Below are 20050 nucleotides of genomic sequence, written 5' to 3'. Positions count from 1 at the left end.
AAAGGTCAGAGGGCATAAGAGGGTAAAGGAATAAGAGGAAGCAGAATCTCTCGTGGTTTCCTGGTTTGGGACTGACCCCCTACATTTTGAAAGTCTGCATTATTCTGCCTTCCTCTCTGAACCTCCTTTTCCTTCTCTGGACTCCAGTTTCCTTTTTCCTAAGCTGTTCTGTTTTTTCCACTATTTCTTCCCTATCTACATCAAAACCCATAAATTCCTTTGCAGCTCCCAGATTTCCCACCCCTAGTCCCATGAGAGTCACAGCAACCAAGGAGTATGGGGTGGGGACTGGAGGGTGACAGGAGAGTGGTCTCAGGTACAGGCATCCGGTGAGCTGTTTACTAAGCAGGGGAAGAGTCGAGAAAGTTCCTTCAAGTCCTTTTATGCACCAAACTTGGCCAAGCCAAACCACAGATCCGTGCTAGAATAGAGAAGGCGATGACTAATGTGGATAAAAGGCAGAGATTCAGGCTGGCCTTGGCAACTTTGCTGAGGGAAGAAGAGCGGGTTTAAGACTGGGATTCTTCCAGAAAACAGTATAATTTACAAGCCTCATCTGAGAAGAGTGTTTACAGTGATGGGGAGGTTTGATGTTACAGTTATAGTGGAAAATGGGCAACATCTGTTCCCCTCCTCTGAAACGGGGTTCCACCAGCAAGCTGTTGTGAAAGGTGGGATCTGGCAAGAAGGATCAAAACAAACAATCATCTTCACATTCCACACAAGCCTACTAGTGGGGAAAACTGGGAGGAAAAAGACCAAAATGTTAGGGTTGGCTTTGTTTAGGAGGTGAGTCTGTCATTTACACCCCCCTTTCATTTGTATGGATTTTCTGAATTTGCTTTAATAAGCATGTGCTACTGAGGGAAAAAAAAGTCCGAATAAAAGCAAATCTAAAGATGAATCCACTGTGTATACAGAACCATGCTGCTGGCTAACTCAGTGAACCAGACTGGCGCAGTTCTAGAAAGCAATGAAATAGTCCTGGGACGGGGCAAAAATGGACCTGAAATGGACACACAGCCTGGAAGGGATACAGAGCTTTCTTATGGAATATTTCATTTAACACTCTCCGAGCTCCCCGAGGTTGACATTATGGTCAGTTTTATAAATGAGTAAACCCAGGATCAAGAAGTCTAGTTAACTTGCCAGGACTAAGGTTCTGACTGCTGCCAGCACGATCCCATGCACCATCCACCTGGCTCAGATGACCACCAACACTGACAGCAAGGTTGGACATGGGCGGTAGTTTTCCTAAGGGGTGGTGGAGAGGAGGAGTCGGTTTCTCATTCCCATTCTAGAACAATTCTGTGATTAGCTGATTTATTTATTGGCATTCTGTGTAAACTTGGGTTGAAAGAATGGCTTCTGAAGCTTTAAAAAAAAAAAGGGGTGGGGGGAGGAGGAATTGGTGGTGGGAGCTAGAGAGGAGAAAGCTACAGGCCTAGACAGTCTCCACGTTTTTTCCATTTGGCTGAAGAGTGCACCTTCTCACTGAACTCAATGGAACTGGCATGACCTAAACCAGCTCCCATTTCAAGCATTCTTTAATAATTTAGTTCAGGAACACCCTGAGAAATAGCAGGGCCCTTATGTGCAGGAAGGGCTTCCATGTCCTCAGGAGTATGTTTTGCTTTCCAAGCTCAGCCTGCTGTTTTGAGACAGATCCATCCCTGGTAATGACTGGTGGGACCACAGGCTCACGGCCATGTAATTTGAATGGAGCGGGCACAACCTTGTAGCCGGTCTTCAATCTAAGCATGCCAGTATGTCCTGACATCTTAACACACGTACCTGATTAGAGATGGCCGTGCTGGGTTCAGAAAGGGTCGGGCAATGAGGACTGTGTGTCTGTGGTGGTGGTGAGGAGACCAAGGCAGGGCTTGGCCTCACACTGGATGTGGAGAGGCTCCAGCGACAGAGAGAAGTTCCCCCTTCCCACAGAACTGGGTCTGGGAAAACTGCTTCCTTAACCATGCTAGATTCCACCCAAACATGTCCCTTGCCTTAAACAGAAGCATCATACACAAAAGGAAGATCGTGTGTTGATCTGGTCAAATAAGGCTGTGTGTTATTTATATTGTGGTCAGATGGTGCTGGTTTGAAGAAGTTCAGACAACCAGATGTGACAGAGGGCTGGGTAAGCGCGACTCAGCTGAAAGCCAGGGCAAGCCAGTGGGGCTCGGGGAAGTCAGCGGAAGCCAGGTGTGACCTCAGTCAAAGGCCCTGGGCTTTCTTGGCTTTAACATTAAGGGTTCAAGTATTTGTGAGTAGCACTGAAGATGCAGCACGCTGCTCAGGCCAAAGATCTGCATAGGCTGCCAGGCCGATGGGGAGGGGGCACCTACCGGGGCTTAGCGCTGACATCTGGAGGTGGCTTGAGACCCTCTTTAGTCACTGTAGGTGTAGCAACTTTCGTTGTGGCAAAGGTGCTCAGAGAGGCAGGGCCCCGAGGTCTACAGCAGATCACCTGTCGTCCCCTCCCAGGCCCCTGCTCCTGGCTGTCTAAGCAGTTCTGCCATTTCCCTGGGGAGGTCCACAAGCACCAAGTGCCAGGTTGAGGGCTCCTGAGAGACAAGACTTGCTCTTGCTAAGGTGGTGTTAAGGTTTGGATGTGAGGTGTCCCCCAAAAGCTCACATGTGAGATAATGCAGGAAGGTACAGAGGAGAAATGATTGGGTTGCGAGAGTCCCAACCAAATCGGTGAATTAATCCCTGATGGGATTAACTGAAGTGGTAGGTTGTGGCTGGAGGAGGTGGGAATTGGGGCGTGGTTTTGGGGTACATATTTTGTATCTGGAGAGTGAAGATTCTCTCTCTGCTTCCAGATGATGTGAACTGCTTCCTCAGCCGCACTCTCCCACCATGATGTTCAGCCTCACCTCAAGCCCCGAGGAACGGAGCCAGCCTTCTGTGGACTAAGATCTCTGAAACCGTGAGCCCTCAAATAAGCCTTTCCTCCTCTATAATCATGCTGGTTGGGTCATTTAGTCACAGCAGCGAAAAAGCTGACTAAAACAGGTGGACTGGCCATTATTTGTTGGGGCAAAATACAAATATATATATACACGTATGTTCTCCCATATATACACGTCTACATATGTGTATATATGTAACAAACACACATATATACATTAATATGTAAATCTTCCATAATATAAGCAATTCTCAGAAGCCTGGAGGTGCCCTCAAACATTTCACTCATCCATTCAACAGAGGGAACCCAAGTGTCTTCTATACACCATGCACCGTGCTGGAGCTGCCTCGAGGACTAAGACACAGTCCATACCCTCCAGTTAAAAAGAAGTTAGCAATACTTGTTAACACTTTAACTCGCTGTAAGTGCTACAATGGGCCCAAGTGGAGGCACCACGAACACGAAGGAACCCTTGGCATGGTGTTGGGGTGGAGGTTGAAAGGTTGGGACAGCTCCCTGAGAACACAACAGTCTTCCAAACTTTGCACCAAGCCTAAGAGCCCCACAGGTGAGGAGAACTTATAAATGAAGGAACTATGAGCACTTGCTGGAGCTGAGAGGGGCTGGAGAGAGAAGGCACTAGGGAGGAGAACCCAAGCAACATGAAGGGCCCATCTCTCTGCGAAGAAGCCCAGGGCCACGAAAGAGGCTGAGCAGGTGCCAAGTCTTCTCCAGTACTGAGGAAAAGTACAAGGAGACAAGGGCAGAAACTCCAGCTCTCATCTGATTTCAGACCTATTTTCTTAAACTGAACAAGAAAGAAATCACAGATGTGAGGTGGAGTGAGGAGCTGGCTTCAGTATGAAGAGAGGTCCAAGTGGGCAGAGCAGGAGGGCTGGCCCTCCCGTCACCAAGCCTAGTGCTGAAGATGGTGCTGCTTATTGCTGGGCCTAGCAGAACTTAGACCCCTAGGGACTGGGAGTTTATTTGGGTATCTATGGACTCTGACCAAAAATTGTCTTGCTCTTAAGGGGAGCACAATTTTGGGGTGGGAATTTCTTAGGGACCCTGGCTGCCCTGAGGGTCCTCTCCTGGGGACGATGTTGAGTCTTGGATTAGAGTTTTCCTTGGGTTGGAGTCTTCAGGGGCCACCCCAGGTTCGGCTTGGGCACAGGTGGATTCTTCAGTGACCCACCATAGCAGAGATCACAGACGGGCTCACCACACCCAGGAGGGCTATGCTACATGTCCAAGGGGGCCTCCATTCTGCCAAGTGGAAGGGCTCCTGGGAAACCTGGCAGAGAAAGTGAATTACACCTGGTGGAGCACTTCTAGCAAGCCTGGGGTCGAGGCCTGGTGGCAGTGGCAATAGTGTTTCTGTGACAGAAGTCCCAGGGCATGGCTGTCACTGGTTCTGCTGCACTGCCTCCCACTGTGCTGTCCCTGTGTGGCCATCTGGGTTTCTCTCCGCGAATCTGCACAATAGAAAAACCTCTGCCCCAACCTGGCCAACAGAGGATTCTGTTGTCTGCAACGCAGGACCGTGCATACTACCCACCCTGTACTCCACACCTATGTCCCTCAGAGCCACGGTAGGAGGTTTGTTCTGCAGGCATGACTGAATCCCTAGAGTAAAAGAAAAGAATAAAGGACAGTTCTCATTCAGGATTCACCCAGAGATGCTTGGGGTGTACCCTGGGAGGATCCAATGCCGTGGGGTAAACCAGCAACCTCCAAAGCCATTGAAAGTCATCACCCTGATCTCATTTAACTCACAGATGAATTCCTGAAGTGCTGTAGGCAAGCAACTCTATAACTCAAACATTTTAGGAGTAGTTAAGAAAGCTCTGTGCTTTAACTGTCCTGCCACCCAACCTTTTGTGAAGAAGGCATTTCTGGCGTTGTACACCATCACCATCCCACCTAACTGGCCCTCCTTCTCAAGAAAAGCATGTATTCTTTTCACACACTGGATCAAGACTTGGGGGGAAAGACCCTTAGGAAGCCCTAGTGGTGTTTGGAGGGTGACCTGGGCACAGCAGGGAAGATGCTCCCAAGAGGAGTAGGTGGCATTTCAGCGTCATGACAAGAACCTGCCTCTTCAGACAGCTGCAGCATCAGTGCCACATAGATGCCACCCCCTACACACATTTCCTGGTCTTAAGATGACAAATACCCACATGAGGATTCACAGAACATTTTTCACTCAAGATTCTACCCAGAGAAACCTGGGGTGTGCCCTTGGAGGATCCAATGCCACAGGGTCAAGGAGCAACCTCTAAAACCCTGAAAGTCACCACCTAACAGCTCAGCCAACAGGTTCCAGGAGGTGGTCCTCGTGTGGCACATATAAATACAAGAGCCAAGCTGGTCCTGACCTTGGAGCTTCACCACCACCCAGATGCACAGTAGCTGGTACTGCCTGGAAACTGCTGGTCCTGAGCCAGCAAGCCCACCCCCCAAAGGCTGTCATAAAGGGAGACACATTTGCTGCTCCAGTGTGTGTTAAGCTTGGGGACTGCTTCTGTGTACTGAGCTGGCCCCACAACAGGGCAGAGCATTTAGCGACCATATACCTATACCTCCTACCAGTAAGAGAGGTTGCTAACACCCTCTGCACTCCAGCCTCCTCAAAATGATATTATGAGCACCTACCTTATGAAGTTCTTGGGAGGAAGAAATAAGGGAATCTCTAGAAGGCAGAAACAGTGCCTAGCACCTTGGAAGCAATATTTAGGTTTGAGGGTTTTTCTGTTTTTTGTTTTGTTTTGTTTGTTTTTGGCAGTACTAGGAAAATGCTCTAGCACTGAGCTGCACCCCAGTCCAGGTTTCAGCTTTACTAATTCTTAGTAGGTTCACACAAATGACCACACTCAAGTTATTCCTAAGGAAATACACTCTTCTCTCAAATAGTGTTCCCTACAAACCGAGGCAAGGAAGCACTTTGAACTCATTGGTTAAATAACCAGAGCCATCTGCTTCCAGCAGAAACTCTAGAGATCACATTGGGAACCATCCTAATGTCAGCTTAGTATAACCTGGTGGCATGACAAATGACCACAAACATTTCACACTGTTCTGGAGCCCAGGTTGTTCAGGCCACTATCCTGTGGCCCACCCCAGAAAATAATATATCAAATACAACCACAAGAAGTCCCCGGATCTGCACATTTTTAAAGAAGCTGGATGAGAAACAACTACTCAGGCATGAGCTCTTAGGAGCTGCCGATCATCGCCAGGTAGGAAGTGTGAAGAACACATCTCATTCATGAGGTCCTTGTTCTATGAGGCTTACTGCTTCCATGTGGGCTGCACTGGAAAACAAGAAGATGGCCATCTGAGTTCACAGGATCTTTGGAGAGGCGGGTCAAATGTCCCCACCTTACAGATGAGGGGCTGAGACGGAGGGCCCAGTGCACATGAGGGACATTCTAGGACCTAGTCCAGTCCTCTGACTACACAGAGCCCAAGGATGCAGTGTTGGCCAGAAATGGGATTCCAACTTGAACACAGTTGGACCAAATTTTCTCTGCATGGCAAGCATGGTCAACCATGCCTGGGCTCCCAACATCCTCAGAAGTCAACACAGTCTTCTCTACAACCCTCAGGTCTCGTACCTCTAGGTCTAACTAAAGAGCCACCTTCTCTGGGGTGTCCTCCACGATCCCTCTGCCTGAATTCACTGAACTCTTCCGTGTTCCAACTGTACACTGCTTAAAACTCACATCTGCTATTTTGTCTGATGGCGAGTTTGCTCATACCTGATTTCTGTTTAGGCTCCATGAGGTAAGAGTCATTTTCTTGTTCACCACTGTATCTCCATAGCTTGGATGGTGCCTGGCAAATGGCGGGTGCTCAACAGACTGAGTGCATGAATGAATTCTGCTCGCAGTGGCAGCCCCTGAAGGTCTACACAGGCAGCGTGTGAGAATGGCAATGTACTTGTGAAGGTGGCTGGGGTAAAGGCGCTTTACATAGCAAGACACTTTTAGGTAACAATTTGGGGAGAGTTAAAGGGTTCTCCAGCCCCTCCCTGGGGATGCCAATTTTCATGAACTAGAAACTCATCCCTGCACCAGTGTCTCTCCATTCCCTCCGCACTCTATCAGCACCTCACACTTACTGGGGTAAGAACCAATGGCCTAAATCACAAATGAATAAATAAATAGTAAAACCACTCCTAAGACTGATCTGTCTGCTTTGACCAACTGATGACAGGAGCCAAAATCAGTTCATTTCAGGTTAAAACGAAGAACAAAGCTTTGGGGCCGCTTTGGGGCATCAAGGGAGGTGAGGCAGGGCAAGCCAGGAAGAGGCAGGCAGAGTTAGGAGATGCTCTGCAGCAGGAGAAGTTGGAAACCTGGTGCAGAGAGATGAGGCAATCATGGGAGATGCTTCTCATGCAGAGGAGGTTCAGGTACCCAGTGGAGGAATTTTGGAGTTTCCTGTTTGTATGACTTTCTTGTGACAAAGTTAGAACTGTGTATTATCCCCTTCGTTGGGGACGTGTGCTTGCACACGTGGCCTAGTCCACATGCATGAGGAAAAGAGACACGAGTGCCAGAAGCCAGAGTTCTGAGCTGTACAGCTGCTGCCCAGCCCCCTGCCCTGTGCCTCAGCTGCAAAGCCGGAAGGACAAACTACATGACCTCTGAAGGCCCTTCCATCACTGGCATTCTAGGGTATATGTCCAGGTCACAGAAGGGGCTTCAGTTTAAAAGTAAAGGAATTTAGTTGACTAAATTTATTAGTTAACATGTACATGAACTAAAGCAGCTTGAAATATGTATATTATTATTATACTAATGCTTTTACTAGTATATACTGATCAGTCTATTTTTAATCAATATTTGAGCAGAGTTGTTTCTCAATAATTAGTAAAAAGCCATCTTAATTATGGAAAACAGGTTAGTTATAAACAGATGTCTGCTCAGGAGAAAGTTAAAAGAACAGAACGTTCTTAATCCTGCTGCTAAAAAATACCATATTTTGAATTGTATGCATGGATTCTCATGTGCTCAGGTAGAACACGCTGCTGAGCAGGCACATCCTTGTCTGTTAGGTATGGCAAAGAATCCAGCTGTGTTCTGTTACAGAATTCATTTTTCTGCACCTTGTTTTCCTCAAGGAGTGGTGGATTTGAATGCACTCAATTCCAAGATGCAAAGGGTTACGTTCCACACTTCCACACATTCATTTTCCTTCTCCATCCAGGGCCAACAGGCAGAATGGCCAAATCCCCTGACAGTCCTGTCAGGTGGGCCTTTCTGCAACAGGTGAGGCATTCAGGCAGTGGAAAGGAGACTCAGGGATGGACAGATACCACTTCCTAGCACCAGCTGGCTGCCAGCTAAGCATTTCCTGAGATGTTTAAAAATATGGAGGGCCACGTGGATCCACAAGGATGTCTTAAGGAAAGGGTTTGGATAATCTCTTCCTGGGCAATTTTAGTTAAAACATATCCTTAATGGCTTTCCACCCAACCTTCAAATTTATCTTCAATTAATCTTCAAATGAACCATGCATGGTAGTAAACTTGCCTGCCTATTCTAGGGAGGGGCAAACAAGCTCACAGAAGGTATGGGATTTGCCCAAGTGAAAAACTTTGAATCTTCAAAGTTCTCCACATTGATTCCCTCTTCAGCTGTCAGAAATAAGAGGCTCTCGATCAGCTGGTTCCACCTACCTCTCTGCACGCCAGGTGCCATGCTGGGAACTTTGTGACCACAAGCTCCTATGAATCTGTTACCCTCTGGGAGGCAGGTAACATAAGTGCTCCATTTTATTTTGGAAAGGTTTCCACAAATAGGAACTTGTCTGGCCTGGCTTGCAGGGTGGGACATGGAAAAACCTTCTGCTGGACAGATGAGGAAGACGCAGCAGTCACCTGCTGGGTTATCTTCAGCAGCTACTGAAAGTTGTAATTACTTGTGCCTAATTCTGTGTCTCAAGTTCAGGAGGATAGGAACCAGGCCCATCCTTCACTCCCTGTATCCTGAGTACCTACCTGATCACAAGGTAAGACTCAAATCAATGAATGGGACAGAGTAAAGGAAAAACTGTCAATGGAAAAGTTCCCACAGGAAGTGCAAAGAAAAGAGGCTGACTCTGCAATGCCTGCCCAATCCCTGGCTGGGAGAGGATGTGCTGGCAAAGGGCTGTCATCTGATGATGCAGATTCCCCTGGAGGTGTACGCACAGGCTGTTCACGCTCAGGATATTCAGGGTCCTGGGGCTACCAGCTGCAACTAGATGAAAGAGCTGGTCCTTCAGGGTCACCTCTCAGGTCTGAGAGCTGCTACAAACTGATTTTCCCAGGAAATGAGCCTGCAGGGTCATGGCAGGTTGATTAGGTAAAGAAAACTGTCCTGCAACATGCTCCAGGCCAGTCCATCTGACCACCGCCGGATGGTCCTTACACCTCTGAGCTCCAAGATTTGCTGATGACTTTCCCAGAACACCACTTCTGCAAGGTGGTTGTAAGGATGCAGACAGTAAGACAGACCAGCGCAAAACATGCATGCTCACTACACAGTGTGACTATCGGTGCTCTCAAGGCACACACCAAACCAATGGCTGCACCAGGCTTCCCTGAATAAAGACTGCCGTTTTCTGTCCCCATGGAGTTTCTGGAGTAGAGTCTAGAAAGGACCACAGTGAGTTGAACAGGGTGTCATCTGACAGGTCTAGAGGAGCCAGGGAAGGTGGTGGCCAATGGGAATGCTGGGCAGAGCTCATGGAGATGGTGCAAGGTGAATAAATGGTGAATCGGTACCAGAGGCCACACTGCCCTCCTTGTGGGTCTGCAATGTGTTTGGCTGTCACAACAACCATAGGACAGTTCCAGCTTTTAGTGAATGAATGAAGGGCCAGAGCCAATACCCCAGGATGCTCCGACATCCTCTGCAGCGAACTGCCCTGCCCTAATCCCAGCAGCACCCTGATGACACTGGATGCAGTGGAATGGAAATGGGGTCCGAGATCTAGACACGAATGAACACCGGCGGCAGGCGTGGGGATGAGGAGAAGACACTTCGCGAGGACAGATTCACACTTACTTACTTTTTCCCTCAGAGGCAACGGAGAGAGGCTTTTTGATCTAAAGAGGGGAATGCTTCCCTAGTCTGTAGCTAATTATGTATGCCTGTTCTTGGTGCCACTTAGTTTTGATATTTGCCCTGCAGTGGCAGCTCGAGCCAGTTTGTAAACCCAATTCCCAAGAGACAAGGAGCTAAGAGAGTCACGTAGTTTGGTCCGATTACTTTCCTACCTACCTTTTTCCAAAAGTCATTGTGATCTCGTGGGATACAGTGGGCCCCATATTGCTCTTGCTTTGTAGTATTGGGAAAGGTGACAAAATGTACATTTAGAAAGAACAGGCAAAGTGGTAGGGACACAGACACAGACATACGTGTACACACACACACACACACACACACACACACACACACAACCAAGAAGGAAGCCTGTTGGCTGAAAAGAAAGCATAACGTCTTTTTTCTTTCAGAGTCACAAATACTGAAATTTGCAGCATCAAAGCAAGGCAAGTTCACGAACATGGAAAGGGAAGCCACGTTATGCACACCAACATCCAAACTTTTCACCCAGAGAACTACAAAGCATGCATGCATATACATACCCGGCTTGGGTACTGTCGCGATACGGCAGCACGGAAAATATACTACAGAAGGATCTTCTGCCACTGATAAGGACTATTCTAAAAAGTGAAAAACAAAACAAAACAAAACAAAAAACAAACAACAAACTAAATGCAAAGACTCAAATTAAAAAAAAAAAAGTCTACAGCAATTAAGCATTCACAGGATTCACAGCAGTATTTGCATACTCCCGCCACCTCCTCCGACAGATGGTATTCTGCTCTCCTTGCAAAATGCAGCCTCAGCACAGAAGTATGCTGCCGCTCTCACCCAAATATTAACACGTGCAACACCAGCGATCCGTGAATCCTTTCCCCCGTAAGAGGTGCTGGCTGTGGGCTGCACATGCAAGACGGAGCAGGCAGTGCTGAGTCTGGGGTGGGCAGTGCTGGTGAATGGTCATGCCACATTTAAACTGTTCATTTCTCTTCTGCAGTAAACAATGCAAGAGCAATAGCGCCAGAAACCGTGAGCAGGAAAGACACTCAGATGCCATTATGATCATTAGGTTTTTTATATGCTAGCAACGTGTTAGGTTCTGAGAATAGATCGAGGGAACAATTACATAATCAGTCTTAGCCTCCATTCCTGCCATAAAGAAACTACTGGAAACGGTTCTACACGATGCTCTTATGCAATCAAAAGCCACTTAAAAAAACATTAAAAAACAAAAACAAAACCCTCCAAAGTACTTATCCTGGCATCTGAGAATAACTTTTGCCAAAGGGAATTGCTGATGAAAAAAAATGGAGAAATGAGTCAAAAAAATTTAAAAACAACATTCTTTTGAGAGTAAGGTCAACATACATCATACACGGAGCTTGCTTACTTTTGCAATTTTCTTTCAATAATCATATTGAGACCAGAGAAAATAGTATTACAGTAAGGATCAAGGTTTGGGAATTTACACCTTGTTTTAAAACTATGCTATTAGATTGCCTACAGTCCTGGGAGGAAGTCCGGTTCCCTGGCATGGTCTCTGTTACCGACTCTGCTTTCTATTCTCAATGGTATAATATTTCCCCCCTAAGTTTTATCATTCATTTATGCTAAAGTACTTGCAGTATTCTAACCTGAGAAAAAAAAAATCTTGCTATTTTATACCTGTGTCCATCACATGCTATTTCTTCTTTCTGTGATACCACATTTTGCAACACTTGGTGAACTCCTATTGATTCTTCAAAACCCAGCCAAGAAGTTACCCCTTCAGGGATTGTCTGATTGCCACCACAACCCTTTGCCAATCATTCGTTCTCTTCTTTACTGTCTCCACTCCTTACTTGCACTTCCAGGAGTGCCCTGGTGTGATCTAGGCTGCTCACCATTTGCTGCCTCCTCTTCCAGAGGGCAAGTCCAAGGGTTTTTAGCATATGATGTCTCCTCCATAAGATGCCACTGAAAGGCAGCCTGGCTGTAGAGCAGTATCAGAGGATGCACCAAAGGGAGGGTGGGGCCACAGCTGTCTGTCAATTACAGGACAAGCAGTACTCCCAGCTAATACCAGCTGTCAGCTTTGTATAACCTCAGGTAGTTTACTAACTCTTCGGGGCCTTGGTTTCCTCATCTAAAAAATGGGATAAAATTAGGAACTATCTCACTGGAATGTTTGAAGAGTAAATGTGTCCACACTGGGAGAATTCTTGGAACAGCACCTGGCAAAGAGTGTAAACACTCAATAAATAGGAACCATCTTCACTGCAGACCAGCTTGTTGGGTGAAGTTGTTTCAGAAGCATATACTTAGATCAGGCAACTCTCCAGACCTCTGTGCTAAGTACCCAGGCTGCTAAGTATGAGAAGCTGTGCTGTGGACAGCTGAAGGACCACATGCCTCGCCCATCTACAACTACGTAGCAGAGACACGTGGTTGGAAGATGATATTTCTCATCAGATTCTTGAGACCCCAACTCTGCTAACTGCAGTGAGGACAGAAGCATCATGTCCTGAGTGGGCCATCCAGGTCAGTGGGGCCAAGGCCCAAGTAATCACCTCCTCAATACCAGCCAGGTTCCATGGCTCTTCAACGAAGCCTGGCAATAGAGCTTCCTAGGTGGCGGTGTCCCTGCAAATTTACCTAAGCAGGCATAACAATAGTTAATGCTCATTACACATTAATTACCTACCAGATTTTAAGTATTTTAATCGATGGGGCACAAGCCAGTAAGAGATGTGCCAAAGGTGAAGCTCCAACAGGTACAGCAGATGAGGGATTTGAACCTGAGCTCTTCACTACCATGAGTGCTCTTCTAGAAAGTGCTAGAAAGGTCTGCTCCTGGGCCTAGATGGGCACCCCAGACATCAACAAGTCTGCCTTCACTCATGTTCCAGGGTGGCTTTGGAGCCTGGCCTGCATGTCACCCCAAGAGTGACACCAGGACAGTGCCACTATCAGGGCTGCTGGAGTCACATGGACTGCATCCTCCCTTTGCTCCATCTGGGGCCCTTCTGGGTGAAGGACAGAGTCTCCACACCCCCACTGCCACTCCCACCATCCATCCAGAAGAAAAGCCTGGAGCCAATCCCTCAAGTCACTCAACACCAAGGTCACCGAGGTCTCCCGGGTCTCCTGCAGCACCGCAGAGGGTCTGAGCTAACTCAACCGACTCAGCAGGCTCTGTACGATCGCGCTGTCCATCGCTCAGTGCTGTGCCTCTCCTTCCCACACACGAGTTTGGAAATTTTTAACAGAACAAGAAAATGAGAGAATATCCTTGCCAGCACAACCCAGGCCTTCTTCCCAATGCTGCAACACAGGGTGCCTGTTCCTACGTGGCTGTATTGTCCTAGGAAATGAGTGCTCAATCTGGGTGGTCCTTGCCATTAGTCTAGGAGATGCCCCACGTGGCTCTCATTCAGAAAAAAGTGTTGCTGTACAGCATAGGCCAAGTTTGGCAGCTGTGAACATGGATGGCTTCCCAATAATTCCAGTAGGGTTGGCTCTTCGCTGGTTGGCCAGTCTTCAGGAGCTGAGATGGGAGGGATGAAGGAAGGAACACTACATCTTTGGGCCTTTCCCTTTCCTCCCAGGATCTGATCATCTCATGGACTTCTGCTCCCCGCAGGGGTCAGAGAAGAAATCCACAGAGGGACCCGGACAGCAGCTCCGCACCTGCACTGTCAAGAGGGCTCCCACAAACACATCTGTTTCCTCTGGTATCTGGGAGAAGTGGCAGAACTCATCCAGAACAGGTGAGCCAGCCTGCTCAGCTTCCCACGCTAGCCACTTGGGGCAGCATGATCCTAACAGGTCCTGAGTGACCCTCCACTGTGTTTAGAACCTCAGAGTTCATGGGAACTTGCAGCTTTGCTCACATGGGGGGAGTCCATCCAAATGCATACGCCCAAGAAGAAAGTCAGATTTGTTAGTCTCCTTCGAGTGCCTGTTAATTCTGAAAGAATTAAATCAGATGCTGGTGGTCAGGAACGGCACGGGACAACCAAATTGGAACCCAACAGGCTTCAGAAATTGACCTTGTCTTTGCCTCCAACCACTGTAGCTATCTTCTTTTATGCCCAAATGGCACACAAAAAGCCCACATAGTTTTCACCGTCTGTGACATTTAAGACTTTACATGAAGTCAGGAAGGCTAAAAAAGCTTTATGCCAAAGATGATGACTTCAAAAGAGGAATTAACTCCAGGAAGATGGGTCTTTAAGGAACAAAAGGTCACATTTCCACACAAACATCTGTTAAGAGGGGAAAAAAGTAGCAGAGGAAAAAGCGCCACAGGGCTGCCACCCACCGACGTGAGCCAAGATGCCTCTGTATAGGCAACGCTCTCCAAAACTTGCAGGGAGCACTGCGTATGCCCTGCAGCTGGAAGTCATCGAACTTTCTTCTCTACGTAACCTCATTTCTGTGCTCCTGGGAAGTATGGTTTGAGCTGCTGGGAGATACACAAGGACCCCCACAGTCGAGACAGCGCCACCTCTCTTGAATCTGCTTTCAGCCCCTCAGCCCAGAGCTGGAGGATACTTAACCAGGGAGTGTCTACCACCACCCAGGATCCTCAAGAGTCCATCCTTTGCCACAAGCTGGCTTCCTGTTCCATTTCCAGAACCCTGGGGAGCCTGCTGGCCATGACCAAGTTCGGTTTCATCCAGGTGGAATATTCCATGACAGCAGAAATATTCTTGTAAGGACATTAAAAACAAGCAACCAGCTTTAAGGGGAAAAAAAAAAAAATCACATCTGAAACAATGGTGGTGTGGACGGTGAGGGCTGATCACAGCCCAGGGGTGTCCACAGCCCGAGGGGTCATGTTTAGTACTGGACACACATGGAGAAACACGTTTCCCAAATTCATTTCTCACTGGTGCCCAGCGTGTATGAATGTGCCTTGTTTGGAAATTGGGTCTTTGCAGATGCAACAGAATTAGGATGAAGTCATGTTAGATTTAATCCAAGGAGCAGTGATCTTATTAGGAGAGAGGGATCTGGAGATACCTAGACACACACCCAGGGACGAAGACTGTGAGGTGATGGAGAAACTGTCAGAAGTGATGCTGCTACAAGCCATGGAGGCAGGGACTGCCAGCAACCCCCAGGAGCTGGTAGAGTCCAGGGATGATTGTCCCCTACAGCCTTCAAGAACAACAGTCCTGTATGCCCAGCCTCCAGAGCCAAGAGAACCCCTTTTTCTTGCTTTAACCACCCATTTTGTGGTGCTTTATAGAGCAGTCCTGGAAAACAAATCTAGCTGGCACTGTCCCTCTCTTCCTGGCACGGCTTTGGGCCACATGTCACCTGCTGGGTAGATCCTTCAGGCACCCATAATACACTTGCTGAGCCCCGGGCAGATAAAATGGTGAAGACAAACATCAGGAAATGAACGAATGGAGTGAAATCTGGAAACCCGTCCACTTCCCAGCTCCACTTTGACCCCCTTTCCCACAGCCACTCTGTCCTCTCCTCACAATGCTTTATTAAAATCTGGAAGAAGGGGGACTTGACCCCTTTCTCTCTCTTCTGAAGGGCTGGCAATTACATAATGAGAGTTGAGCAAAAACAGCAGCAACAACAAGAAAATGTTCTTGTGCACTCCATTCAAATACTCATTAGGCGTCCGGGGTGCGCTTCCTCCTCGGGAAACACGTCCCTCGCTGTTGGATGTGCCTCATCTGGGTACAAGGGCAAAGCAGGGTTTGTGGGGCTTCCAAGAACATTCTTCACAGAGCGATCTGTTCCCTTCCTGGAGAGGTACGGAGATGGTACTGCAGTGCAGGGAGCTGGGAGGAGGGAAGGAGCCCCTGGAGAAGAGAGTGCTGGAACAAGGAGCCCAAGGAGGTACTGGAGCTCACCTCGTTCAGGGCTTGGTATCTGGGTCAGGCCCTGGAGGATTCCAGCAGGTGAGGACAGGGATGCAGGGTAAAGGGAGACTTAGACCAAGCTGCAGAGGACTCGAGAGGCAGACGGCTGGCACCCATCAAGCGGAAAGAGACATTGGTAGCCCACTAACTCAGATGGTGGCACGGTTATTGGTGGTGTCCGTCTGCTTATCATGACTATTATCATCACCACCCCACGATCACCTCCATGACTGCTAACATTATAACTACAGCACAGGCGCCCACTGTCTAAGGAACTGTACTTTCTCCTACAATCTAGGGAATGGCAGAAGATTTAAGAGAAACAAGTTATGGGATCTTCTGCCCCTCCTCCTCCCTTCCACAGATATTTTCTGAGCACTCCCTTTATGCCAGATACTGCACTAGGAATTAAGGATCTGAAGGTCAACGATGCAGCCAAGAGCTCCGTCCCAACACAGCCTAGTATGGGGTGTGAGATACATTTACAGGGGTGTAAGTTCTGTGATGGGGTCGTAGAGGGCACTAGTGAGCACAGAGACGAACAGCTAACCCAGCTGGAGATAACCCCAGATGAATAAGTGGCAATCAGGCTACAATAAAAAGACCTGTAGCCGAAGGGACTGGTGAGAAGGAGTACAGGGCCAACTGCAGGCCTTCACTGCCACCACTTGCCCGACTCACCAGTATTCCCATGTCCCTCTGCAAAGCACTGACCCACAATCCAGGCTCCCACAAAGCTCAGAGCTCTAAGACCACAACCACACTGGGTTGCATGGGTACCAACCGTCAGTGATCTGTGTCCCAAACCTGTTTATGTCTAGTTGTACTTATTACTTCTATTTGCCCTTGCTTATTAAAGGTTGCACAAACTAATGTGAAAAAAAGAAGAAAAAGGTGTTTTTATAAAAAACAAAACAAAACAAATAAAAACACTGCTAAATGCTTTTAAAATCCCAAATAAGGTTGGGGATTTAGCTCAGTGGCAGGGCACTTACCTAGCACATGCAAGGCCCTGGGTTCTATCCCCAGCAAAACGAACAACAAATTCAAGCAAGGCAAGCCACTGGGGTAGGGTTGGGGACGGAAACTGCAGTTGAAATAGGTTCAGGCAAGACAACTATAAAACATTAGGGAAAAAATGGTCAAAATCCAAGCTGGCACTGTCGGGATTTGCACTTCAGATTCTTGGGTCCTTTTAAGGACATCCAGTCTGGCCATCCCAGTAATGGTTGGGGATGATGCACAGGGAGTTGATACCACAGACAAACTCTCCCTGGACCCATGGCCAAAAAAGACTGTTGAGTAGATAATCACCAAATATGCCTTAAAGCAAAATGTTAAAGTTGTCTATGTAACTTTGTGGGTATTTCTTCTAGTGTTTACTAACACTGTCCCTTAACCAAGCATTACTGTAATAATTCAGCCCAGCTGAAGACTGGTACAGAGAGAAGAGTGACAGGAACTGCTAAGGCACGAGCTAGAGGACCTGGAGCCATCCTGGAGCTGAGTGGACCTGGGAGTGGGTTGGAGTCCCAGGCTTCAGTGGGTAAGTGAAGCAATGGCGGATGAGCTCTCAGAGGGATGGCGGAGTAAGGGGGTGGGGATAGCATTGTGAGTAAGGCATCAGGACAGGATCACAAAGATGGAGAGGGCAAGGGAGCATGCAATCTGTTGGGGCAGCCATGACAAAGCACTACAATGTGGCTTCCTCAACGAAAATTCACCATCTCACAGTTCTGGGGGTCAAAGCCTCTGAGGTGTCAGCAGGTACCATGCTCCCATTGAAGTTGCTAGGGATGGATCTGCTCCAGGCCCTTCCTGGCTGCTGGTAGTTTCTAGGCCTGCAGCAACATCACCCTCATCTTCGTGAGGCAGAATGTTCTGTGTGGTGTTTTGTGTATAGGGACACTGGTCACACTGATGGAGGGCGGTCCATTCCACACCAGCCTGACCTTACCTTAACCAATTATAACTGCAACGACTCCATTTCCAAATAAGGCCACATTCTGTAGTACTGGGGATTAAGATTTCAAGGTATGAATTTTGGGCGACATAATTCAACCATAATAGGGAGGTTAAGAGGAAAACAGGTTGAGCCTGGTGCCACAGAAGTTAGGAAGTTCAGAAGTCCCCGGGGCAGGCCCCTAACTCCCCGCTGTAATGGGACAGCACTGGTAACTGTGTCCTCAAGTGTGGCCCTGGTTGGTCCGTTAAGAATAATTGTGTTTTCCTCTCCAAGCACTGTTGGCCACTGCTGGCTGCGACTCCAGGCTTTTCACTAAGAGGAGAATGAACACCTGTGCTGAGAGAAGGTTCTGTCCAACTGGAAGTGGTTTCCAACCCCTACACCTTCCTTCTGGAACTCTTCCTATTGTCTGTAAATCACACTAGCTGAAAAGGCCACGAGCTTCCCAGCAAAGATCACACGTGTACATGTGTGCACTCCTGCAGAGGCAGAGTGCACTTAGGATTGAAGATCATTGCTCTCAGAGGACACGGAAAAAGCCAGCATCACCTCCACGCTTCTCGACAAGGTATGAATAATAAAACCTGGGCTGTGTGATGCTAAGCCAGCACCCAGGCATGGCCGGGACCCCCTGGGCGCCTGAGTTCTAGTGCCAAGTGGCAGCTCCAACCTGCCTCCCACCGCTTGTCAGCACAGGCAGGTAAAGGGAAGGAAACATGATGGGCAGTGAGACCCGATGAGCTGGGAACCTTGGAGATGGTCTGGAAGTTCTGGAGGCTCCTTTAGGCTGTCCACTCACTGTCCCTTAGGACTGAGCTTTTGCTGAAAGTGAGTGGTAAATGCAAAGATGACGGGGTAAGTTTCCCAGTTGGACTCCTCCAGCTGCTGCTGGGAAGTGAGACACAGTCGGGGTCAATGCTACACGGTGCCTCCCAAAGCATACACCGTCTGTCGTGTTGGGTGGCTCCTTGCAAGGAGCACTGGTCTTCCTTTGAGGCAGTCAGTTCACATTTATTTTTTTGAAACATGCCACTTTCTCCAACTCATTTTTCAAACTAAATTAGGCTGGCTGAATTGATGAGATCACAAACAAGGTCTTAGTTCACGTAGGGTCTCATACCCCATTTTCCTCCCAAAGTTTTTGTTACAAAAAGTTGAAATGTGATTCTAGTCCCTGTTCTTTCATCTTACTTCAAGAAGATAAAAGGTGCTGAAATCTTCCAAGTCGTTCTTTTTTAAAGGTTTTTCTACCGAGTTCACACTTAAAAGAGAAAACACGCTTGCTTTTTTTTTTTTTTTTTTTTTTAAATCCACTCCCATCTCATGTCCTTTTAAGTCATTTGAAAATTCCTCCCAAGGGATAATCACAGCTCAGCAGCTCAGTCCACTTACTGTTGAGAGCATTTCTCTCCGTGTTCACAATGAAATGCTTCTGGAAGAAGCCCCAGGAGGTGGGCGCTTCCAGGGCACGTGGCAGGTGTCACTTTGTGCAATGTAGACAATCAGGTCAGACGACTTGAAGGACTCTCATCTGTTGTTCTCAAAGACACACGTGCATAAGTCTCAAGAGCTGCAAGCACCAAGACGAAAGGTCCCTCCTTCCCTAACTGGACCATGAGGGTGGCTAGATACAAATGTCACGCACGCACTGGCTGTCTTCTGCCTTCATGCTCAGAATCTCCGCTTGCCTCTCTGATGATTCGGTCCTACCTGCCCAGCAGTGGGCTTTCAGGTGGCATCAGCTGGCCTTGCTCACTGAGGCTGTGCAAATGTCTGTCATCTTCCACGGTGTAACACAGGCCCAAGGACTGCGATCTGTCTTTACTTTTGCTTCAAATCCCCACACAGTGAGGCTCAGTGAAGAGGCAGATTGGAGTTAATGGTGACTGGCAGCTCCCCTTGCCAACCACCCTCAGCCCATGATGTTGGAGGGATGCTGTGGTGTGGGGCCACTGGTTGCCTCTTTTCTTCACCAAAGGGTTGCATGTATATTCGCCAACAGTTATTTAAAGGCCTCAAGTTATTTTGAACTTCTTATCAAAATGAATTTACTTTAAGATGACAGTGCACAACACCCTTTATTTTTGTGGTGCTGGGTTATTGAACCCAGTGCCTCATGTGTGCTAGGCAAGCATTTTACCACTAAGCTACATCCCCAGCCCCTCACCCTTTAATTTTCTATAAGGAAGAGGTAACCTAA

General features: G+C 48.0%; 1 protein-coding gene across 3 annotated transcripts in view; it reads right to left on the bottom strand.

Moving 5' to 3' along the window:
* Window positions 1-20050, bottom strand: part of Cables1 (Cdk5 and Abl enzyme substrate 1) — a 108535-nt gene that overhangs the window by 30338 nt on the left and 58147 nt on the right. The window contains exons 1-2 of one of the 3 annotated variants that reach the window (XM_047526595.1): window positions 10846-11224; window positions 10557-10634 (exon numbers count right to left, since the gene is read on the bottom strand). The exons of 1 other annotated variant lie outside the window; for it this stretch is intronic. In XM_047526595.1, coding sequence (XP_047382551.1) covers window positions 10557-10634; window positions 10846-10985 — 218 coding nt within the window. In that variant the 5' untranslated portion in view covers window positions 10986-11224. Of the gene's footprint in view, window positions 1-10556; window positions 10635-10845; window positions 11225-20050 lie in introns of those variants that run through there. One more of the 3 variants, XM_047526593.1, reaches the window with a different exon arrangement.

This window comes from Sciurus carolinensis, chromosome 15 (assembly GCF_902686445.1).
Source record: "Sciurus carolinensis chromosome 15, mSciCar1.2, whole genome shotgun sequence".
Lineage (NCBI taxonomy): Eukaryota > Metazoa > Chordata > Mammalia > Rodentia > Sciuridae > Sciurus > Sciurus carolinensis.
Note: the sequence above shows the minus strand (reverse complement) of the source record. Positions and strands in the feature narration are given on the sequence as shown.